Below are 25,199 nucleotides of genomic sequence, written 5' to 3'. Positions count from 1 at the left end.
GTGTTATGCTGCCTATCCATAGGAGGACACTATGTAGATGCAAAAGCATAGCTCCTCCTCTGCAGTATACACCCCCTGGCCAGGCCAGGCAGCCTCAGTTTTAGCTTAGTGTCTGTAGGAGGCACTTCCTTTCAAGGTTTGTTATTTTTTGAGGGCGACAGTTTCCTTTTGGGACCGATCTCCCACTATCATCAACGGGCGGGAACGTGGAGTGTCGCCTCCACGTACCCCCTCCTGCGATGCTGGATCCTGGGCTGGACGACGGGTTCCACAGACACCGATTTTCCAAAGCCCAGGGTAGAGGCCTATGCCCCTATACCCCAATTCCTCAGCCCCTCTCTTGCAGGCTCTGAGCTGAATATGGCACCAATTCCTCAGCCCCTCTTTACAGGCTCTGAGTTGAATATGGCACCGGCGTGACTGGACACAGCAAGCTGAATCTGCTATTTTCACTGCCTGGAAAGCAGTGTTTAAGGTGAGATCCCCCCTGACTGGTTTCCCAGACAAAGGGAGAAAAGACGCTGCAGGGAAGGCCCCCAGGACATCTACAGTATTTATTATGAGAAAGTCCCTTGCTGAGTGCAGGGAGGAGAGAAGGATCCTGAACACACAGGGTTAACTTTTCTCTAGCTTGCTGGCTGGAGGAGGGGGGAAGTCACTCCTCCTGTTTGCAACAAGTCCTGCACAGATAATTTCCCGGTGGCAGGGGGACTGCACAGAGCTCAGGGACTCACGCTGTTTATTTGCTCTGTTTATTTGCTCCAGCAAAAAAGCCGGCTGATAACCACCAGTGACAAGCTGTGTGCTGACTGGAGGGAGAGGGCAGAAAACTATCAGAAGCTCCCTTCCCGCCGTTTTTTACTACCCACAGCAGGGGTGGGCACACTGACTTAATCTTCACGCTCTTTTAGTGCTAAGCCCCACCCCCCTCAGGAATGCGTGCGAAGATCTCCATAGAGCTTCATCCTTCCTGAGGACAGGGCCATCGGCTGATTCTGCTGAGGTGCTTCACTTGTAGCTCTGCTGAGCATTGCTCCCCCTCCTGGCATACTCCTATTAGGAACATGCAGAATTCTAAGGGCACTAAGAGTGCTAAGGCCCACATAGTCTATTATTCAGCCTGCACTGCCTGCCACGCTGAGTTACCACGTAAACACACCTCTTCTCTCTGTGAGTCCTGTGTTCCTATAGCTCCCCAGGACCCCCCTGCCACCACCGCCGCAACAGTCAGCCCAGAGCCTAGGGCTCCCAGCCCACCGGAATGGGCACAGTTTCTGTCCCAATCCATGGAAAAAACTGTCACAGAACCTGGTGCTGGCTATGCAATGTCGTCCTCCACACCCTTCTGGGTCCCTGGACGGAACGCAGCCTGAGGATACCCCAATGGAGGATCCTTCTGAGGTAATCCGGGCACATGCTTCACCGGTTGCAGGGATCAGGAAAAGAGCACACGGCCGGGTGTCTCCAGCGGGCTCTCCCTCGGGAGCACACAGGGCAAGCTCTCCCACATGCTCCACGGCTTCTGAAGGGATGGAGGAGGGAGAATGCTGCTTATACCAAGAGGATTCCTTGGTTTCAGCCTCCCCAGATGATTAAACTGCAATAGACTCCCTTATAGCAGCAATCAACCAAACTCTGCATGTGGAGGATCCCCCATCCACTACCACTGACCATGCGGTCTCCTTTAAGAGGGCAAGGAAACCCCAAAAGGTTTTCGCTGATCACCCAGAGTTTCAGGATATCCTCACAAAGCAAAGGGAGAAGCCTGACAGGCGCTTCGGTAACAGAAAACTCATGTAGTCCCGGTACCCCTTTTGCCTCACCTGCCCCTAAGGGCTGGGCCGATCCGCCCTCGGTCGACCCCCCCCGGTCTCCCACCTTACCACAAAGATGATCCTGTCTTTACCCGATGGTTCCTCCATCAAGGACCCGACAGACAGGTGGAGCACCTCGCCCGCTCTGCTTTTGAGGCTGCAGGTTCCTCCCTCTCGCCCTCCTTTGCCTCTGTGTGGGTCGCAAAGGCGATCTCGGTCCGGGCAGAATCCCTTAACACTTTGCTTGATGAATCCCAGTTCACTCATACCTTCACAGAGGTAACAGCTCAAATTGCCGCTGCGGCAGAGTACCTCATGCAGGCCTCCATGGACGCTGCTACCTGCGCGGCGTTTGCCGCCTCAAATACCATAGCCATCCGTAGAGCTCTCTGGCTCCGACAATGGCGAGCGGACTCTGCCTCCAAGAAGTCTCTCACGGGCCTTCCCTTTTTTCCAGACCGATTGTTAGGCGAACATCTGGACAAGCTCATTTCTGACGCCACGGGAGGAAAGAGTACCTCCCTCCCCCAGCTGAAGCCCAGGACGTCCTTCACCAGACGTCCACAGTCCTCGTTCCGCTCCTTTCGGAACTCATTTGGTTGGTCGACATCCCGTGCTGTCCCCGCCACCAGCCGTGGACTACGTAGGGACCGACCTTCTCAGCTCTCCCCGAAACCCACTTCGTCATGGCAGCCTAGACCGAAACAGTCCAGGACTAGAGAGGCTCGGCCACAACGTTTTCCCCCCTCATGACTCCTTCGGCGCCCCGGAAGACACACTCCTTGTAGGAGGTCGACTGCGGCTCTTTCAGCACATCTGGGTGCGAGACCTTGTGTCTTCCGGTTACCACATAGAATTTCGGACCCGACCCCCGAGTCTGTTCTTTCTCTCAAACCCCCCAAAGTCTCGAAAATGACGCAAAGCTTTTTTTTCTCAGCAATCCACTCGCTCCAAACAGCAGGAGTGATAATACCTATCCCAGACGACGAGAAGTTCGGGGTTTTTTATTCCAACCTCTTTGTGGTCCCCAAAAAGGATGGGTCAGTTCGACCCATCCTGGACCTCAAACACCTAAACAAACATGTGCACGTATGGAGATTCAGAATGGAGTCCCTAAGGTCCATTATTGCATCCATGGTCGAAGGGGAATTCCTCGCCTCCATAGACATCATGGACGCGTACCTGCACATACCCATCGCCCCAGATCACCAAAAGTTCCTCCGCTTCGCAATTCAGGACTCCCACTTTCAATTCGTAGCTCTACCCTTTGGCCTTGCAACCGCACCAAGGGTCTTCACCAAAGTCATGGCGGCCGCCATGAGCGTCCTTCACGCCAGGGGAGTAGTCGTTCTCCCTTACTTGGACGACCTCCTCATCAAGGCCCCCTCCTTCCGCGACTGCTCAACCAGCGTACAGATCACTGCTTAGGGTGGCTAGTGAATCTGGACAAATCATCCCCGATCCCATCACGATCCATCACCTTCCTGGGCATGTCCCTGGACACCCGTCGGGGCTTGATCCTTCTCCCTCAGGACAAGGCGATTGCTTTTCAACGAGCGGTACGCTGTCTTCTACGTCCTCCGTCTCCCTCCATTCGATTCAGCATGAAAGTGCTCGGCAGGATGGTGGCGGCTATGGAAGCAGTACCCTTTGTTCAACTGCACCTCGGCCCACTGCAGCTAGCCCTTCTAGCGGCCTGGGACAAGAGCCCCTTCTCCCTGGACAGACATCTTCACCTGACGCCTTCAGTCAGGTACGCACTCCGCTGGTGGCTTCGGTCCACATCCCTATCGAAGGGGAGATCTTTTCTCCCAGTGAACTGGCTGGTCCTGACCACGGACGCCAGCCTCCTAGGCTGGGGAGCAGTGTACCGACACCACACTGCTCAAGGACATTGGACGCCCCAGGAGTCTTTCCTACCCATAAACATCCTGGAACTCTGCGCGATCTTCCTCGCGCTCAGAGCGTTCTGCCCTCTGCTAGCGGGTCGTCAGATTCGAGTCCAATCGGACAATGCGACAGCTGTAACCTATATCAATCGGCAGGGGGCACCCGCAGCAAAGCGGCTTATCTCGAGGCCCACAAGATCCTCAGCTGGGCCGAATCTACGGGATCAGTGATATCAGCGGTACACATAACGGGGGTAGAGAACTGGGCAGCAGACTTTCTAAGTTGCCAAGGCCTGGCCGTCGGAGAATGGTCTCTCCACCCAGATGTGTTTCTACACATCTGCACTCGCTGGGGCACACCAGACGTGGACCTAATGGCCTCAAGGTTGAATGCAAAGGTACCCGCGTTCATAGCCAGGTCACGCGACCCGCAGTCCATCGGCGTGGATGCTCTAGTCTGCTCCTGGCATCACTTCCGACTGCCTTACATATTTCCACCTCTACCCCTGCTGCCGCGGGTAATCCGGAAGATCAAGGCAGAGGGAGTCCCGGTGATACTGATAGCACCGGACTGGCCCAGGCGCGCCTGGTACGCTGAATTAGTACAAATGCTCACAGATGCACCGTGGCGCCTTCCAGACATCCCGGACTTGCTGACCCAAGGGCTCATTTCCCATCAGAACTCCAGAGCCCTGAAGCTGACGGCATGGCCATTGAGACCTGGGTATTAACAAGAGCGGGATTCTCCCCCGCGGTTATTTCTACCATGATCAGCGCCCGAAAGCCTGCTTCATCCCGCATTTACCACCGTACGTGGAAAATCTTCCTCTCATGGTGCAGGGAAACTAACGTCCAGCCTATGCCTCTGGCCATCCCCAGAATTCTCGGCTTTCTACAGTCTGGCTTGCAAGCGGGGTTGGCTCTCAGTTTCCTTAAAGGGCAGATCCCAGCGCTCTCAATCTTCTACCAATGCCGCCTGGCTCAAAAACCGCAAGTCAAGACCTTCCTCCAGGGCGTTTCCCATCTAGTTCCCCCGTACAAACGGCCGCTGGACCCATGGGACCTCAATCTCGTTCTGGACGGTCTCCAGAGGTCTCCCTTTGAGCCTCTCAAGGAATCCTCCTTTGCTCTTCTGTCCTGGAAGGTAATATTCCTGGTGGCAATTACGTTCATCAGACGGGTTTCGGAGCTGGCAGCACTCTCTTCCCGCGAGCCTTTTCTGATCTTTCACCAGGACAAGGTGGTTCTGCGCCCCCTTCCGGATTTTCTTCCAAAGGTTCCTACCTTGTTTCATTTGAACGAGGACATTGTTCTGCCTTCCTTTTGTCCACACCCAGTTCATAGGGTGGAAAGGTCTCTGCATTCGTTAGACCTCATCAGAGCCCTCAGATATTACATATCCAGGACAGCCCCCTTTAGGAAAACTGACTCTTTGTTCGTCATTCCTGAGGGGCCTAAGAAGGGACAGGCAGCTTCAAAGGCGACGCTGGCTCGCTGGATTCGCTCTGCGATCCAGGAAGTCTACCGCTTGCAACTCAAGCCCATTCCTAGTGGGCTGCGGGCTCATTCCACGCGAGCAGTTGGCGCTTCGTGGGCCATTCGGCATCAGGCTTCAGTGGAATAGGTGTGTAAGGCTGCGACCTGGTCTAGCCTACATACATTTTCAAAGCATTAGAGTGTCCATACCCAGGTTTCAGCTGAGGCAAATCTGGGTAGGACAATTCTGCAAACGGCAGTAGAGCACCTCTCTCAGTAGGTGCTCCAGGCTGTCTGGGACTGGTTCCTAGTCCTTGGGTTGCGTTCTCTTGTTTTTTACTTTTCCCACCCATGGACTGCTTTAGGATGTCCCATGGCCTTTGTCCCCCAATGAGGCGTCAGAGAAAAACGGATTTTTGTGTACTCGCCGTAAAATCGTTTTCTCTTTAGCCATCATTGGGGGACACAGCACCCACCCTGTTCCCTGTTGGGCTTTGGTTCTCTCAGTACCTTATTTGGTTATGACTCTTCTTTTCTCATGTTCCTCTGTTGAGAAGTTTTTACTGTTTTTTTTCTCCTACTGCTTGTTTATTTAAACTGAGGCTGCCTGGCCTGGCCAGGGGGTGTATACTGCAGAGGAGGAGCTATGCTTTTGCATCTACTTAGTGTCTTCTTATGTATAGGCAGCATAACGCCCATGGTCCTGTGTCCCCCAATGATGGCTAAGAGAAAACTATTTTACGGTGAGTACACAAAAATCCGTTTTTTTTCATTACTGTGAGTATAAAATTCTAAGATCCAGTGCACAGGACATGATAATGTTTTTATCTTTTGCTAATTACAGTGCATTTTTGAAACATCTTTGTAAAGAAAAAACCCCTACAAGTGTGTTTTTGGTTTTTTTTTTCTTTTTCAGAGCTGCCAGGAAAGCAGGAACAGCTTTGTGCCATTTATAAAGTTCTTGGACAGCTCCCACAGGCCAACTATAACAGTTTGGAAAGATTGATCTTCCACCTTGTCAAGTAAGTAGAACATGTTCTGCTCTTTTCCTAAGCTGCTAGAATTCTGATAATTGTATATAGTGCTCAGCATAAAACAGTACACCCCTTTTCTTTGTCGCTCCATTGGGAGACCCAGACAATTGGGTGTATAGCTATGCCTCCGGAGGCCACACAAAGCACTACACCAAAAGTGTAAAGCCCCTCCCCTTCTGCCTATACACCCCCCGTGCTCTCACGGGCTCCTCAGTTTTTATGCTTTGTGCGAAGGAGGGATGCCAGCCTAGGTAGGCGAGTCCTTCAGGCGGCGGTTGCCCACCTGTAGGACGGAGCCGTTACGGCTCTATTATGAGGTATTATTTACCCACCCAGGGACTGCTTTTGGACGTCCCAATTGTCTGGGTCTCCCAATGGAGCGACAAAGAAGAAGGGAATTTTGTTTACTTACCGTAAATTCCTTTTCTTCTAGCTCCAATTGGGAGACCCAGCACCCGCCCCTGTTTTTTGTGTACACATGTTGTTCATGTTGAATGGTTTCAGTTCTCCGATATTCCTTCGGATTGAATTTACTTTAAACCAGTTTATAATTTTTTCCTCCTTCTTGCTTTTGCACCAAAACTGAGGAGCCCGTGAGAGCACGGGGGGTGTATAGGCAGAAGAGGAGGGGCTTTACACTTTTGGTGTAGTGCTTTGTGTGGCCTCCGGAGGCATAGCTATACACCCAATTGTCTGGGTCTCCCAATTGGAGCTAGAAGAAAAGGAATTTACGGTAAGTAAACAAAATTCCCTTCTTTGAAAAGATTTTACTTAATCACACTGAACAAAAGAACAATTTCCAAAATTTTGTCAAGACTGAGTTTCATAGAACCTTTTTTTCAATCCATAAAATCTTCAGTTTTACTCAAATTAGTTGATGCCAAAATGAGTACACCCCAAATCAAAAACTACTACATCTAGTATTTTGTATGACCTCCGTGATGTTTAAAGGGAATCTGTCACCAGATTTGTCCCTTTTATCAGCTGCGGCCACCACCAGTGAGCTCTTATATGTAGCGTTCTAGTGTATTGTATATAAGAGCTCAGGGCAATCTGTAGAACGTAAAAAACAGCTTTTATTATACTCACCTGTGGGGCAGTTCGGTCCGATGAGCATCGCTGGTTTTGGTCCAGCACCTCCTGTATTCTTGCAGTCGCCGTCCTCCTTCCCTGCTTTGTCTGGATGATGCATCCTACGTCATCCACACAGAGGCCAACTTTGCTCTTCTGCCCACAAGTATTTCTCTTTGCCCTGCTGGGGACAGATTAAAATATTGTAGTGCACATGTGCGGACGGTCCATGACCTTTTCCTGCACATTACAATACTGTATTATCCATTGCTGCTTTTTTCAGGAAAACACACATGGAGTCAAAATTGTTTCTACACCCATAGAGGAGACAAACTCTAGCGCAGCGCCACCTATTGGAAGTAGCGATCCTTAAAGTCACAAGTGGATTTTTAACAATCCTTTGCAATATGACTCCGGATATATGCCAGATCAGAATCAGAAACTGGAGAGACAATTTGAATATTTCCCAGAGGGGCGTGGCAGCTATAAGTCCCTTTACTTTACTGGCAGCCAGACATATTTACCGTGGATACCAACGCACACCACTTAGCGCTGGCTCCCTGCACTCCTAGCCAGAGTACACATCGGGTTAATAAGTAAACCGCTTCGCTTATTTACCTGATGTGTACTCTGGCTACGTGTGCAGGGAGCCGGCACTGGCAGCCTGAGAGCGGCGGACGCTGTAACTAAGGTAAATATCTGGTAACCAAGCAAAGTGCTTCTTGGTTACCCAATATTTACCTTGGTTATCAGCGTCCGCAGAAGCCGGCTCCCTGCTTCCTGCACATTCAGTTGTTGCTCTATCGCTGTCACACACAGTGATGTGTGCTTCACAGCGGGAGAGCAACAACTAAAAAATGGTCCAGGACATTCAGCAACAACCGGCGACCTCACAGCAGGGGCCAGGTCGTTGCTCGATGTCACACACAGCAACATCGCTAGCAAGATCGCTGTTGCATCACAAAAACCGTGACTCAGCAGCGATGTTGCTAGCGATGTTGCTTAGTGAGACGTGGCCTTTAGGGGCTCTGTGTATGGAGTCTGCAAACTATTGTATGGAAATCTGTGCTCCAAGAGTCAAATAGTGCTTCATCCCTCCTGATACTTGCCGTGTAGATAAGCAGTAGTGTACAGCGTATTGCCACGGTCACCAGACATTGTGTGACCAATTTTGGTGCCATTTTTACCCTTTTCCCTGCGTGAAAATTTAAAATTTGGGGCGAGAACAACAAAATTTATGTGGTAAAAATGTAATTCATTTTTTTCTTCTGCTTAATGGTCTAAAATTCTGTGACACAACTGTGGTATATGACTTCATTGAGGGGTGTAGTTTTAAAGATGGGGTCACTTATGTGGGGGTCTGCTGCTCTGGTATCTCAGGGGCTCTGCTAGTGTGACATTGGACCTGCAAACCATTCCAACTAAATGTAAAGATCAATAAGTAAGATCAATAATCCTTCCCTTTTGAGCTTTATATTTCGTTTTCAACCTCATATGGGGTGTTGGCTACTCAGGAGAAATTGCACAATTATGGTGCATTTTCTCTTGTTACTCTAGTGAAAATAAAAAGTTTGGGGCTCAAGCAACATTTTTGTGGTTGAAAATGTGATTTTATATTTTCACAGGTCAATGTTATAAAATTTTGTAAAGCACCTGGGGAGTTCAAGGTGCTCACAAAATATCTAGATAAATATATATAGGTTCACTTGTGGGGGTTTCCGCTGTTTAGGCCCCTCAGGGGCTCTCTAAATGCAACATGGCATCCACTAATGATTCCAGCTAATTTTGCATTCCAAAAGTCTTAATGGCGCTCCTTTCCTTCCGAGCCCTGTCCCGTGTACTCAGGAGAAATTGCACAAAAAAATTGGTGCATTTCTCTTATTACTTTTGTAAAAAAAAAAAAAAAAATTGCACTAATGTAAAGTAGACATGTGGGAGATGTTATTTAGTAACTATTTTGTGTGATATAACTCTCTGGTTTAAGGCCATAAAAATTAAAAGTTTGAAAATTGCTACGTTTTTAACATTTTCACCAAATTTCTGATATTTTTTGCATTTATCTGTGAAAATATTGTTCTAAACTTACCATTATCATGAAGTACAATATGTGATGAAAAAACAGACTCCGAATCACTGGGATCCATTGGAGCGTTCCAGAGTTATAACCTCATAGTGACACTGGTCAGAATTGAAAATATTGGCTTGATCAGGAAGGTGGAAACAGGCTTGGTGATGAAGGAGTTAAAAAAACAAACAAACAGCAAAACCAAGTGCACAATTTTGAAAGGACCTAACTTCCATTTAAAGGGTATCTGTCAGAAGGTGTTTGCTATGTAATCTGAGATCTTCATAATGTAGGAGCAGTCGACGCCATGATTATAGTGAAATGTTACTTACTGGGCTGTTTTGCTGTTTCAATACAATCAGTATTTTACCAGCAGGAGATTATCACTACAGGACAACTTGCCTCCTGCATCCTAGTCCAACCATGCCCCACCATTGATTAGCAGCTCTCTAGCAGCTTTCTGTAGTCATTGTATAGTGGTGTGAACAGGGTTATACATACAGTTCAATACCTGATCTCTACTACAACTTCAGCAGAGAAAATTGTGACACTGCTGCACCCAGTAAACTACATGATAAATCACTGGAATCGGGGTCTCTCTTCCTACATCATGCTGCTGTCAGATTACATAGCAAAAACCTGCTGACCGCTTCCTTTTAACTTCATTGCTACTTTTTAATCAACAGGGACACCAGTGCCCAATGTTAAAATAACCTGACTTTCCATTTTAAATAACATGTTTTCTGCAGCTCTTTACAATACAGGTTTAACTGCATAGCTAGTAGTTGTTATACAGCACTAAGTGGCCAATTTTGACACAACCTGACTTTTGCCTGACTTTTTTTTTTATTTTTAACTGCATTACTAATTACACCAAATGGCCAATGCTTAAAAAAATAAATCTGACCTTTTTAACTTCTATGCATGGAGCATACATGACAAGCATGTTCTGCCTATTGTCCTACTTTTCCACCATTTCCATATAGATTGTAAGCTTGTGAATACGCCCGTCACTCTTGCTGGAACTGGTGAATTGTGTTACTCTGTAATGTTGTTATTATCTATATATGTCCCCACTCAAATTTAAAGTGCGTAATACGTTGGTGCTGTGTAAATATACATTTTTTTGTTAGGCCATTTTTTTTAACCCCATAACGACGGCCTAACATCTCAAAACATCGGAAAAGCAAAGGTACTTGTTTTGTACCAACACTTTAAGACATCATCAAAAAAAGCCTGTAGTGCCCCCCCCCCCAGCGACGGAAAATTTCGGGGGTTTCAGCTACCAGAGGTAGCTGAGACCCCCCCCAGATTATGAGTCGGGGTGTTTGTTTTGGACCCCGATAATGTGATTGCTGGTATACGCCGTAATCGGCCGATGACATTAAAAAAAAAAAAAAGAAATGGCAGGTAAAACTGATTTCTTTCTCATCTGACGTGATCAAACATGTCAGATGAGAAAAAAATATCATCCCCTAGTGCCCCCAAGGCCCCTGGTAACTGAGAAATCCCCCCACCCCTCCCTCGGGAACATCCAAAATGGCACTGGAGCGCACCGAAAACTGCCGCCGTCTCTGATCATTTCAGATCGGAGGGAAATGAATGCAAACATTTCAGATCGAAGACAAATGTCCTCCCCCTGAGCCCTTTTCCGGTTCCCCGGATTCCTCACCGCCGTTCTAGGTCTCCCCCACCCGATCTGGGATCCCCCGGTCCCCAACCCCCTCCTGGCCAGCCAAAATGGCAGGCACGACTGGCGGCGCATGCTGCATTCACCCTCCTCCTCCCCCTCATTTCTCTTGCTGCAACAGAAATGTTGTCCCCAGGTCCCACACCACTCTGTCCCAGTCGTCCCCCGGTCTCCCCTTGACTTCCTTACCTTCTTGCAGCGGTGATCCCCGCGATCACTCCTCCTCTTCAGTAACATGCCGGTCGCGTGAGCAGAGGGCTGCTCTCAGCCCCGGCTCCAGCGACACTGTCACTGACACTGCCGCTCACACAGCCCTTGTGTAGACCCGGGAGGGGGGTGTGTGAGTGCAGTCTTATGTATGGAGGGTCTGCACTTCTAGAAAATAGGGTGTACGTTCCCTGAGCGTGCACCCAATAATCTGGAAGGTGCAGAATCGTTGTGGGACCTTCAAAATGGATTACTGTGGACCAGATTTTTTTTTCTTCAATAAATTGGTGAAAGAGGGAATGTGTTCGGGAGCATTTTTTCAAATAAAATTTTTTCTTGTCTTTATTTTGTTTTTATTACTGACTATTAGTAATGTCAGGTATCTGATAGATGCCGTGACATCACTAACCGCTGGGCTTGATGCCAGGTGACATTACAGCTGGTATCAACCCCTTATATTACCCTGTTTGCCATCGCACCAGGGCATTGGGATGAGCTGGGGCGAAGCACCAGAATTGGTGCATCTAATGGATGTGCCACTTCTGGCGCAGCTGTGGCCTGCTATTTTTAGGCTGAGAAGGGCTAAATAACTATGGCCCTTCCCACCCTGATAATACCAGAACACAGCTGTCTGCTTTACCTTGGCTGGTGAACCAATTTGAGGGGAACCCCACTTTTTTTTTTTTTTTAATTATTTATAAATAATTATAAAAAACCTCCAAATTGGATCATCAGCCAAGGTGAAGCTGCCAGCTGTGGTCTACAGGCTGCAGCCGTCTTCTTTACCCTAGCTGGCTATCGAAAATGGGAGGGACCACACGTCGTTTTTTTTTTTAATTATTTATAATTGGGCTAAATATAAGGCTAAGCACAATGAAAGTCACTAACAGGTGCCAGGTTAGAATATGCAGGGGAGTGGGACATTATTTACATGTTAGACCTCTATCCATCCATCCTTCCTAACTTTTTAGGCTGTGTGCCGACATTCAGGATTTGCAGCATTTCGGATGCAGCATTTTTTCAGTTCGTCCATAACGCTGCGTTGTGCAGTTCAAGCACAGAGGAAGGATTTTTAGAAATCTCCTCCCACTTCACTTCTTTTCTCTGCAGCATAAACTGACCTGCGGCGCGGCTTCCTGAGCAGAAGCATGTCAATTTATGCTGCGGAGACTAAAGTGTTCTTCGGTGGGAGAATAAAGTCCGCAACAGCCCGAACCCAGATTGTATGCACAGGCAGCTGCGTTCTCCCGTGGACAGCACATACATCTCCGCAGAAGGGCTGGCACTGCATACCTAGACACAGTGTCGCCGGATTGTGGGTACATAGCCTAAAAGGAGAAGTTTCCCGCCACAGCAACATTTTTGTGAAGCACCTGTAGATTCAAAATTCTTTTGAGGGGTGCAGTGTTTAGAATAGGGTCACTTTTGCGTATTTTCTGTCACTTTGGCCCCTCAAAGTCATTTTAAATGTGAAGTGGTCCCTAAACAAAATGGTTTTGTAAATTTTGTTGAAAAAATGGGAAATTACTGATGAACTTTGAACCCTAAAGTGGACAAGTGCGAAATGTAATGTATTAACTATTTTGTGTGACATAACTCTCTGGGTTAAGGGCATAAAAATCCAAAATTTGAAAATTCCAAAATTTTCAACATTTTCATGAAATTTCCAATTTTTTTTCACAATTAAAAGCAAAAAATATCATCCTAAATTTACCACTATCCTGAACTACAATATGTCACAAAAAAGCAATGTCAGAATCACCGGGATCCGTTAAAGCGTTAAGAATTATAACCTCTGAAAGTGACACTGGTCAGAATTGCAAAAAATGGCCTGGGCATTAATGTGTAAATTAGCTCCGTCACTAAGGGGTTAAAAAATTATATGATTTTCCCTTTTATAAATAATAATTTTTTTTTCTATATCGCCAGCATATTCTGCAGCTCTTTACATATCACATTTAACTGCATTGCCTGTTGATAAACAACAGTGCCACCAAGTGATCACTTTGAAATAACCTGCCTTTCCATAGAATTGTATTGCTGCTGTGCTGATGGTATAACAGTGCCACCAAGTGGTCACTTTGAAATAACCTTCCTTTCCATAGAATTGTATTGCTGCTGTGCTGATGGTATAACAGTGCCACCAAGTGGTCACTTTGAAATAACCTTCCTTTCCATAGAATTGTATTGCTGCTGTGCTGATGGTATAACAGTGCCACCAAGTGGTCACTTTGAAATAACCTGCCTTTCCATAGAATTGTATTGCTGCTGTGCTGATGGTATAACATTGCCACCAAGTGGTCACTTTGAAATAACCTTCCTTTCCATAGAATTGTATTGCTGCTGTGCTGATGGTATAACAGTGCCACCAAGTGGTCACTTTGAAATAACCTGCCTTTCCATAGAATTGTATTGCTGCTGTGCTGATGGTATAACAGTGCCACCAAGTGGTCACTTTGAAATAACCTTCCTTTCCATAGAATTGTATTGCTGCTGTGCTGATGGTATAACAGTGCCACCAAGTGGTCACTTTGAAATAACCTTCCTTTCCATAGAATTGTATTGCTGCTGTGCTGATGGTATAACAGTGCCACCAAGTGGTCACTTTGAAATAACCTGCCTTTCCATAGAATTGTATTGCTGCTGTGCTGATGGTATAACATTGCCACCAAGTGGTCACTTTGAAATAACCTTCCTTTCCATAGAATTGTATTGCTGCTGTGCTGATGGTATAACAGTGCCACCAAGTGGTCACTTTGAAATAACCTGCCTTTCCATAGAATTGTATTGCTGCTGTGCTGATGGTATAACAGTGCCACCAAGTGGTCACTTTGAAATAACCTGCCTTTCCATAGAATTGTATTGCTGCTGTGCTGATGGTATAACAGTGCCACCAAGTGGTCACTTTGAAATAACCTTCCTTTCCATAGAATTGTATTGCTGCTGTGCTGATGGTATAACAGTGCCACCAAGTGGTCACTTTGAAATAACCTGCCTTTCCATAGAATTGTATTGCTGCTGTGCTGATGGTATAACAGTGCCACCAAGTGGTCACTTTGAAATAACCTTCCTTTCCATAGAATTGTATTGCTGCTGTGCTGATGGTATAACAGTGCCACCAAGTGGTCACTTTAAAATAACCTGCCTTTCCATAGAATTGTATTGCTGCTGTGCTGATGGTATAACATTGCCACCAAGTGGTCACTTTGAAATAACCTTCCTTTCCATAGAATTGTATTGCTGCTGTGCTGATGGTATAACAGTGCCACCAAGTGGTCACTTTGAAATAACCTGCCTTTCCATAGAATTGTATTGCTGCTGTGCTGATGGTATAACAGTGCCACCAAGTGGTCACTTTGAAATAACCTTCCTTTCCATAGAATTGTATTGCTGCTGTGCTGATGGTATAACAGTGCCACCAAGTGGTCACTTTAAAATAACCTTCCTTTCCATAGAATTGTATTGCTGCTGTGCTGATGGTATAACAGTTCCACCAAGTGGTCACTTTGAAGTGACCTTCCTTTCCATAGAATTGTATTGCTGCTGTGCTGATGGTATAACAGTGCCACCAAGTGGTCACTTTGAAATAACCTGCCTTTCCATAGAATTGTATTGCTGCTGTGCTGATGGTATAACAGTGCCACCAAGTGGTCACTTTGAAATGACCTTCCTTTCCATAGAATTGAATTGCTGCTGTGCTGATGGTATAACAGTGCCACCAAGTGGTCACTTTGAAATGACCTTCCTTTCCATAGAATTGAATTGCTGCTTGTATAACAGCACCACCAAGTGGTCACTTTTGAAATTAACCTCATGTTTCAAGTAAAGGGAATGTCATCAAACTTTTTTCAACAATTGAAAATGTAAAGTATTTATTTACTTATTTTTTTAATATTCCTTTTTTTCCAGTATAAAATAAGGAAGAAAAAGAAAAGATTCTGATATTTTTAGCTACATAAGGGAGAGTAGATGCTGAAATTTGCCATAGTGTAGGGCTAGCTCGCCTTATGACTGCAGTAAATGTGGCAGTACTGCATCACGGATGACTGGCTTGGGTACATGGCGGCATCACACTTGACTGGCTTAGATATATGGCTCAGCAGACCGCTTCACACGTGATGGGCCTAGATATACAGCTTAGCGGACCTAATCACACGTGAAGTACTTAAATACACGGGTCAGCGGAATGACTGGCTTAGATACATGGCTCTGCAGACTGCATTGCACTTGATGGTCTTAGAGCCTAGTTACATGGCTTAGATCCTTCTGCACTTTTATGTTACTGCCTGCTTATGATTGGTCAGCATCATACAGAGGCAGAAGTACACGCCTCCAGTGAAAACTCTGATTACATCCTTTTGGACTTAACTAAAGTTAACTCATTAGGTACCAAATATTTGATTGCTAATATTTCCTCAACTGAAACAAAAAAGCAAAAAAAAAAATATTTTCACTCCACATCTATTATTACATAGTGTGTCTAGGTCAACATTAAAAATGTGGTGAAATCCCCTGCCTCACTGGCCGCTACAGTGTGAGATTTTAGCACCAGCAGGGCAGAAGGTAACGGAGGGGCTGTCGTTTCAGCTTGGTGGGTGGATATTGAGGTTGAATTCATACAAAGTATTCTATAGCAATGCTGGATCGATTCCAAAAGAAAATGATGTGTGGAATGAATGCAGCTTGTATTGTAGACTGATCAGTTTTAATCCTAGTGGGGCATTTTATAACTTTGCTTTATGGATAGATTTGTAAATCACTGACTTTTTTTTTTTTTTTGTTTTCAGGGTTGCTCTTTTAGAAGATGTGAATCGAATGTCCTCAAATTCCTTGGCAATAGTTTTTGCCCCCTGCATTCTTCGCTGCCCAGATTATTATGACCCTTTAACAAGCATGAAGGAAGTGTCCAAAGCTACTGCGTAAGTAACAGTCACGTGTCCTGTGGATCATCGGACCTTATACAGAAAGAAAAAATCACTCATTTCATATTTTAAATATTCTACGTAAAGATAGAAATGTTCCTTTTTAAGTTCTAGGAATAATCCATTTTTTCTTCACTGCTAGATGTGTTGAGATGTTAATTAAGGAACAACTCAGGCAATATAAATTGAAAATGCAGGAAATTGGGCTTCTGGAAGCAGCAGAGACTCGTGCAGTGTGCAGACTGTCACTTCTAAGGCAGAGCTCAGTAAGTAATGGAAACTAGAACTAGCAATTCCTTAAAATACATTTTTAAGTATAATGCAATTTTGTAATCTTCCAATTATTAAAATAAGTCTCTGTGAAATTCATAGAAGACATATGCACCAATGTAAGCTCAGCAAAACCTAATTTTAACATACAAATGCTGCTTTTGTTATTTTGTATCAGAAATTCAAAATCTCTTATTGTGTATACATGTATCATATTAGTCTGTTGCATAATTATCATATCTACTATTATTTTTCTTGGAGTTCGAAGTATTTATATGTAGGATTCCACACTTCCATTATTCATCACAAAGGATAACTTTATTAACCTCAAAAGAACCAAGTGCCATACATTTAGAGCATTTGATCCCTGGTCTTTAATCCCCATTTTATTGTAATCTAGCTGTACTACCCGGCTTCGCCCAGGTTAACAACTGCTGTTAACAAAATAGAATGTATTATCAAAAATTTATTCTACACACAAAAACCACAAAACAAATAGAAATGTAATTATTAAAAAGCAAAAACTAAGCTAATAGAAGCATTTCACAACATATATTTCAACACCCCAGATATTCCACACAGATTTAACTAAATTGGCCAAGTAATGTGCTCGGTCTGTCTCTTTCCAGGTCTGTCTCTTTCCAGGTCTGTCTCTTTCCAGGTCTGTCTCTTTCCAGGTCTGTCTCTTTCCAGGTCTGTCTCTTTCCAGGTCTGTCTCTTTCCAGGTCTGTCTCTTTCCAGGTCTGTCTCTTTCCAGGTCTGTCTCTTTCCAGGTCTGTCTCTTTCCAGGTCTGTCTCTTTCCAGGTCTGTCTCTTTCCAGGTCTGTCTCTTTCCAGGTCTGTCTCTTTCCAGGTCTGTCTCTTTCCAGGTCTGTCTCTTTCCAGGTCTGTCTCTTTCCAGGTCTGTCTCTTTCCAGGTCTGTCTCTTTCCAGGTCTGTCTCTTTCCAGGTCTGTCTCTTTCCAGGTCTGTCTCTTTCCAGGTCTGTCTCTTTCCAGGTCTGTCTCTTTCCAGGTCTGTCTCTTTCCAGGTCTGTCTCTTTCCAGGTCTGTCTCTTTCCAGGTCTGTCTCTTTCCAGGTCTGTCTCTTTCCAGGTCTGTCTCTTTCCAGGTCTGTCTCTTTCCAGGTCTGTCTCTTTCCAGGTCTGTCTCTTTCCAGGTCTGTCTCTTTCCAGGTCTGTCTCTTTCCAGGTCTGTCTCTTTCCAGGTCTGTCTCTTTCCAGGTCTGTCTCTTTCCAGGTCTGTCTCTTTCCAGGTCTGTCTCTTTCCAGGTCTGTCTCTTTCCAGGTCTGTCTCTTTCCAGGTCTGTCTCTTTCCAGGTCTGTCTCTTTCCAGGTCTGTCTCTTTCCAGGTCTGTCTCTTTCCAGGTCTGTCTCTCTATTAGTCTTCCCACTGACATCTTCTTACCTCACATATAAGCTTCTTATACTATGAATGTCTTTTGTTCCTATAGCAACCAATCACAGCTCCTACTAATAACCTGTAGTTCCAGGCTCCATTTACTTTAATGGAGGCATGTTTTTTGGAGCGCAACTGTAAAACGTGGGGTTAAATTTTCCTGTCAAAACATAGTCTACGATGTTCCCTGGGTCACACGGTGTCTGTGCAAAATTTTGTGATTGTAAATGCGACGGTGCGGATACACTTTTTTTCGTTTCACTTTTTCCCATTATGTAGATAGGGGCAAAATTGATTGGTAAATTGGAATGCGCGGGGTTAAAATTTCACCTCACAACATAGCCTATGACGCTCTCGGGGTCCAGACGTGTGTGTGTGTGTGCAAAATTTTGTGGCTGTAGCTGCGACGGTGCAGATGCCAATCCCAGACAGACAGACAGACACACACACACACATTCAGCTTTATATAATAGATTTTCGGCATGCGGTTAAAGGTTCTGCTACTACAATCTAACAGGCTAGGTCTCTGGCTGTGAGACATAGCCAGAAATCCTTGGAAGAAGACAGAAGCAATGTATTACTGCTTCTGTCTTCTAATTTGCCGGCTTTATGGCACTCAGTGAGCTAGTGTATGGAAGAATTGGCATCACCAATCATTCTGTAGGAACTGGCAATCAGATGATTGTCATGTCTATCGGCAAAGCAGAGTTACTGGGTTCTGACCTATGCAGATCAGCTCTGCCAATGACTTGTGTCACTGTAGTGAGCTGTTTTTCACTGTGGCTTCTAACCATTCCCCATTATGGTGGAAAAAAAATTTGCTCCCCAGAGATCTTTGATGATCTTTTTGGGATAAAATTATGTAACAAAAAAAATAAATATTACAAAAATAAGTATCGACAAAAGAAAAAAAAATCGACAACCATTTCATATAAAATACATTTTAGCACATGTGTAAGAAAAAAAAAATAAATAAACAAACCACACATTAGGAATTTACAAGAATTTTATAACCTGGAGAATTAATTGAAAAGGTTATTTGTTGTGAAAAATGAACAGTCAAAAATAAAAACACAAAAAGCCTAAATGATCTATAAATTACACAGTAGTTTATGTGGTGCCCAAAGCAGTGGTAAAATGAATACATTTTATCATGCATAAAACAAAACCTCATGTAGCTGAAATATACAGTGACTGCAGACTTGGATTTCCTTTAAAGGAATTGAAATCAGTCATCAGGTTTTTGCCACCTAATCTACAGTGAAAGCTGCCAATCAGTGGTATGGGCGTGTTATACAGAGCTCAGCATTCAGAGAATTGCTAGATCTGCCACAAATAAAACAGTGATTTTATAAAAAAAAACAAAAAACCGCATTCCATTAAGTGATAGATCACTGGAATCTGGGTCTCTGCCCCTACATCATGCTGCTCTTAAATGGAAGACCAAAATTTTGGTGACCGGTTCCCTTTAATGTTTTCAAAGGCTTTAGGAGTCTCACAATAGCAGACTTTTATTTAACTGTTTCACGACATATGACATACTATGATGTCAGATGTCGTGTCCTTGTCTTTGATGCATTAAAAATAAAGAATTAAAATAAATCCATGCTGCGGTATGTGCGGCTGCGGAAAATGCTGTGGATGTCCCACAGCCGCACGTAACTGCATGTCAATTATTTCTGCGGAAATCTCGGCCCTCCACTATGGCGATAGAGGTTGGGACTTCCGCAGGTAAGCCGCACGAATGTCAGCAGGTTTACCGCAGATATTTCGCTGTACTACCGCAGCTAAAAATGGCTGCGGATTCCGGCGAGCTGCTGCAGGAAATTTGTGGATGTACCTGCGGATATATTCGCAGGTACAAACTCCTGTGGGCACATAGCCTTTAATATTCAGTGTAGACAGCTGCCAATCAGTGGTGTGGGCGGGTATTTACACAGCTCAGCATCTGACATCTGCTAGATTTGCAGCAGAAAAAAATGATTCTATCACAACTGCTGCACCCAGTAAACTAAGCGGCACATCGCTAGAACCAGGATCTCTGTCCCCACATTGTGCTGCTGTCAGATTACATTGCAAAAACCTGCTGACAGATTCCCTTTTTGTTCAGATTCTTAATATTCTCTTTTTTGGGGATAATGTGAAATCATAAAGAAGACTGATTTTCCTGTCGATGATTCCACTTACAGTGCCTCTCCTGACATTGTCTATATCTAGTTTCTAAGCTGTAAGTGAACCCTGTGCCATCATAAGCCCACTTTTAAGCTTATATCAAATTCCTATGCAAACTTGGGAGGCTTGTGACATTAAGGGTGTGTGCACACATTAAGTATTTCTTGTCAGGAAAAGAACACAGCATAGCTTATGCCCGTTTTTGACACGTTTTTTACATGCATTTTTGGTTTGGATTTTTCCCCATACTTGTTTGAAATCGGCAGCAAAAACGCTGAAAGAATTGACATGCTGCAGATTAATATCTGCAAAGAGAAAATAAGTACCGTGCGCATGAGACTTCAGGATTCTCATTCACTTTGCTGGCATCAGGAAATCCTTCAGGTTTCGGGACAAATCTGCACCGAAAAAGCTCATGAAATCATTATATATATATATATATATATATATATATATATATATATATATATATATATATATATATATATATATATATACATATTATATATATATATATATATATGTATATATATATATATATATATATTATATATATACATATTATATATATATATATATATATATATATATATATATATATATATATGTATGTATATATATATATATATATGTATATATATATGTATATATATATATATGTATATATATATGTATATATATATATATGTATATATATGTGTATATATATATATATATATGTATATATATATATATATATATATATATATATATATATATAATATGTGTGTGTGTGTAATCTACTTGACTTTTGTATGTAATAATTGTCCTGAAGAAGGAGGCTGCGCCCTGAAACGCGTAGACCTGATTGAATAAAAGAGAAATTAATCAACTTCTGGATGTTTGATGTCAGCGGTGATGGCATATCCTGGTTTCCTTCTTCCACATCTATGCAAGTTTATGTAGCAGAGGTCTACTGACTAGATCGGCCAAACCCTGTGTTATGTATGATAATAGTGTTTGATTGGATATCATTTTATTTATTTGTTTTTGCTGATCAACCCTGCGACTTGTGTGTCTACCTATTTTTTCCTGTAACAGGCGTGGTCTGGGCATTTAGGATTTATTTCCCCTATTGATGGTCTTCTGGTAGGTATAATTCCTTGTGTTGCATGCCTTGAAGTGTGTAATTTCACATTTTGCTAAAGGAGCACTCTTCACCCTAATGTTCCAGCATGACTAATGGGCTGTATTAGGCATTCAGGCCTAACACCTATCTCCTTATGGTGTTCTGACTTTACTCATCTTTTCACTGATTTGTTGTGCCAAAGACAAAAAATATTCTTTGACCTTCCCCAAACACATTTCAAGATACCAATTTCTTGCTAAATTTGCATGTGCCATATCTGCTTTTGCAATAAATTGCCTTTGGGATGGAGCAGGACAGTTTTCTGTTGTAGCACAATACAGTAAATGTTTTGTGATCATTGTATATCTGATGAGTTTCTGTTCTTTGCAGAATAAGAGCCCTTCTCCCAGTCCCAGCGACAATGGCCTACCTGACCTGCAAGCAGTGCAAGAGGAGCAGTTGGCAGACTGTGATGCTGCACGTGAATCAGAGTTTCTGATAGAGCGGATACAGTCTATTAAAGATGAGAAGTAAGTAACATTTAAAAAAAAAAAGTTGTCAATAACCCCACACAATATTTTGCATACTTTTCTCATTATACCTGGTAAGTAGAGCAATCTGTACTTGCCTAATTTTTTACTTACATCCTACGTCCATTCTCAAGCATAAAGGGGTTGTCCTTTTCCAGAAAATGGTCTCTCGTTGCATTTTGACATTGAAAAGGCCAAACAAACACCCCAGGGCCAGCCTTGAGTTTCTGCTGCTGTTCGTGGTTCCTGGCGCTGACATCATGTTGAAAGCACTGCAGCCAATCTGTGAGTTCAGCGGCTCCAAGGGGCATATTTCTTCTACGCGGAGCCATTGAGATCACTGATTAGTTGTTGACATGACATCAACGCCATAGGCACTACCCAACACTAGCAGCAGCACAAGAGGCTCAGCTCTAAATCAGGGATGGTCAGTGCAGTGTATGTGTGTGTGTGTGACCATATAATTTTTTTTTTTTTTTATTATTATTATTATTATAACAGACTGCGCCCAAGGATTAAAATTTTCTGAAAGGTTACTGTCCCTTCCTTAAAGGGACAGTATCGCGTTTTTTTATTTTTGTATTAAAAATAGTGATTCTGAAATCAAGTATTTCTAATACAAAATGAAAATCGTAGCCTATTTACTTTTTCTGTTGTTCTAATTTTACTTTATGCACTGGGGGCCATGTTGGATTTGCTGTGTGTGTAACGACAGTTACACACTCCTTTATGGCAGCCCCTGTGCATAGAGAATAGTGGTCGCTATCCGACCCTATGTTTGTTACAGTGGGCGTCTGCTGTGACCTGGACGCACCCCCTGGGCTGTCCAGATCACAGCAGAGGGAGGAGTTCAGCGCCATCATCGTGGAGCTCACAGCGTATGCTGTTTGCTCCACTTCACCCCTATCAACCGCCGGGATGTGTGAGTACAGGCCGCGTCCCCTCCCCTGCCCCCGTTACCGATGACACCGCCTCCCTCCGCTCTCCCCAGCCCCCGCTACTGCTACCGCTAGTGCCGCCCCTCGCCGTTCCCGTCTCCACTGACACCCCATCCCTTCGCTCTCCTCAGCCCCCGCTAGTGACGCCCCTCCCCCTCGCTGTTACCGTCTCCGCTGACACCCCATCCCTCCGCTCTCCCCAGCCCCCGTTACTGCTACCGCCGCCCCTCCCCCCGCCGTTACTGTCTCCGATGACACTTCCTCCCTCCGCTCTCCCCAGCCACCGCTCTGCTCGCCGCTGCTGTGTATGTGTGTGCCCGTGCCCCACTGCATGCGAGTACCGCCGCTGATGCTGTCTGCACGGCTGTGTATTATCCTCTCCTGTTTGATACTATCTGCTGAGCCGTGTATCTAATCCTCTCTTATGTGATACACAGCTCAGCAGACAGCATCACCCAGGACAGGATTAGATACACAGCTCATCAGACAGTATCTAATTCTGTCCTGGGTGATGCTGTCTGATGAGCTGTGTATCTAATCCTGTCTTGGGTGATACTGTCTGCTGAGCTGTGTATCTAATCCTGTCCTGGGTGATGCGGTCTGCACGGCCGTGTATCTAATCCTGTCCTGGGTGATGCGGTCTGCACGGCCGTGTATCTAATCCTGTCCTGGGTGATGCGGTCTGCACGGCCGTGTATCTAATCCTGTCCTGGGTGATGCTGTGTGCACGGCCGTGTATCTAATCCTGTCCTGGGTGATGCGGTCTGCACGGCCGTGTATCTAATCCTGTCCTGGGTGATGCGGTCTGCACGGCCGTGTATCTAATCCTGTCCTGGGTGATGCGGTCTGCACGGCCGTGTATCTAATCCTGTCCTGGGTGATGCTGTGTGCACGGCCGTGTATCTAATCCTGTCCTGGGTGATGCGGTCTGCACGGCCGTGTATCTAATCCTGTCCTGGGTGATGCTGTTTGCACGGCCGTGTATCTAATCCTGTCCTGGGTGATGCGGTCTGCACGGCCGTGTATCTAATCCTGTCCTGGGTGATGCGGTCTGCACGGCCGTGTATCTAATCCTGTCCTGGGTGATGCTGTGTGCACGGCCGTGTATCTAATCCTGTCCTGTGTGATGCGGTCTGCATGGCCGTGTATCTAATCCTGTCCTGGGTGATGCTGTGTTCACGGCCGTGTATCTAATCCTGTCCTGGGTGATGCTGTGTGCACGGCCGTGTATCTAATCCTGTCCTGGGTGATGCGGTCTGCACGGCCGTGTATCTAATCCTGTCCTGGGTGATGCTGTGTGCACGGCCGTGTATCTAATCCTGTCCTGGGTGATGCGGTCTGCACGGCCGTGTATCTAATCCTGTCCTGGGTGATGCTGTGTGCACGGCCGTGTATCTAATCCTGTCCTGGGTGATACTCCAGCTGTCCTTGGTGACACTTTAGACATTTCTGGTCACCAACAAAATGGCTGTGCATTGTGTCCCTACATGTCATTCTCTGTTATCCTTTGTAAACACTCAGATTGGGAGGGGGGAGGCGTGCCACCACACACAGGAGAGCAGACTCCGCTCACTTTACTGCAAGCTGTAACGTGAGCTTTTTCCTACAGTGGGATTTCTGTAGGATTTCAGAAGCTGCTCCCCCTAGTGTTTAACAGTGGAAACAGTGGAAAATATTAAACTTTTTAATTTTTTTTTTACATTTTGCTCAATTAAAAAAAGAAAATAATATTTAAACAAAACATTAAAATAGTATTACTTTACATTTTTTCAGGTATTTAATTTTTTTTTTTTCTTGACGATACATTCCCTTTAAGTAAAATTTAAATTACGTGTCTTACAGAGGTCTAGGAAGCATAGATAGGGGTGATAGATTTGCTTTAGCAATGCCCCATAAACCTTATTGCAATGCACATGCAGCCTGTCTGCAACTTGGCTATTTTTAAAATTATCACATATAAAGTTGATACAAGTCACAAAATATGGGACTGAGACTTGCTGACTTGCCCAGCGTTTACTTATAGCCCTAGCCTTAAAGGGGTTGTTGGATTTAAATCCACACGTTTGCAGTCACTATGTGAATTCTCACATCACATACACTAAGTTGTGAGGATTCACCAGTGTCCGAGCTGGGAATGCCGCATACTGCAAGTATACAATATGCATACTGCCGGCCATAAGAGAACCAGAGAGAGTAAAGACTTGTGAATTTAGACCGTACAACCCCTTTAAAACAATGTAATATTTGACTTGAGTTCCTCGTAACTTGGACTGTCCACTTCATGGTCATCTCTGTGCTGTGATGGAGCAAATAAGCCTCCTTGGTTTTAGAAAACTGCTTTTATCAAGTAGGTCTTATTACTAGTATGTTTATTCGGGCGGCACGGTGGCTCAGTGGTTAGCACTGCAGCCTTGCAGCGCTGGGGTCCTGGGTTCAAATCCCACCAAGGACACCATCTGCAAGGAGTTTGTATGTTCTCCCCGTGTTTGCGTGGGTTTCCTCCGGGTACTCCGGTTTCCTCCCACACTCCAAAGACATACAGATAGGGACTCTAGATTGTGAGCCCCAATGGGGACAGTGTTGCAAATGTATGTAAAGCGCTGTGGAATTAATAGCG

The 25,199-nt window shown here is 45.0% G+C and overlaps 1 protein-coding gene across 6 annotated transcripts in view; it reads left to right on the top strand.

The window, feature by feature from the left end:
* MYO9B (myosin IXB) overlaps nucleotides 1-25,199 on the top strand; it is a 255,193-nt gene that overhangs the window by 221,749 nt on the left and 8,245 nt on the right. For 5 of the 6 annotated variants that reach the window (XM_075314952.1, XM_075314924.1, XM_075314922.1 and 2 more), the window contains 5 exons: nucleotides 6,096-6,201; nucleotides 16,034-16,165; nucleotides 16,311-16,434; nucleotides 21,087-21,134; nucleotides 21,505-21,644. In XM_075314952.1, coding sequence (XP_075171067.1) covers nucleotides 6,096-6,201; nucleotides 16,034-16,165; nucleotides 16,311-16,434; nucleotides 21,087-21,134; nucleotides 21,505-21,644 — 550 coding nt within the window. The remainder of the gene's footprint in view (nucleotides 1-6,095; nucleotides 6,202-16,033; nucleotides 16,166-16,310; nucleotides 16,435-21,086; nucleotides 21,135-21,504; nucleotides 21,645-25,199) is intronic. The other variant, XM_075314943.1, reaches the window with a different exon arrangement.

The sequence above is a fragment of the Anomaloglossus baeobatrachus genome, chromosome 1 (genome assembly GCF_048569485.1).
Source record: "Anomaloglossus baeobatrachus isolate aAnoBae1 chromosome 1, aAnoBae1.hap1, whole genome shotgun sequence".
Classification (NCBI taxonomy): domain Eukaryota; kingdom Metazoa; phylum Chordata; class Amphibia; order Anura; family Aromobatidae; genus Anomaloglossus; species Anomaloglossus baeobatrachus.
This window is presented reverse-complemented; position numbering and strand designations above follow the sequence as displayed.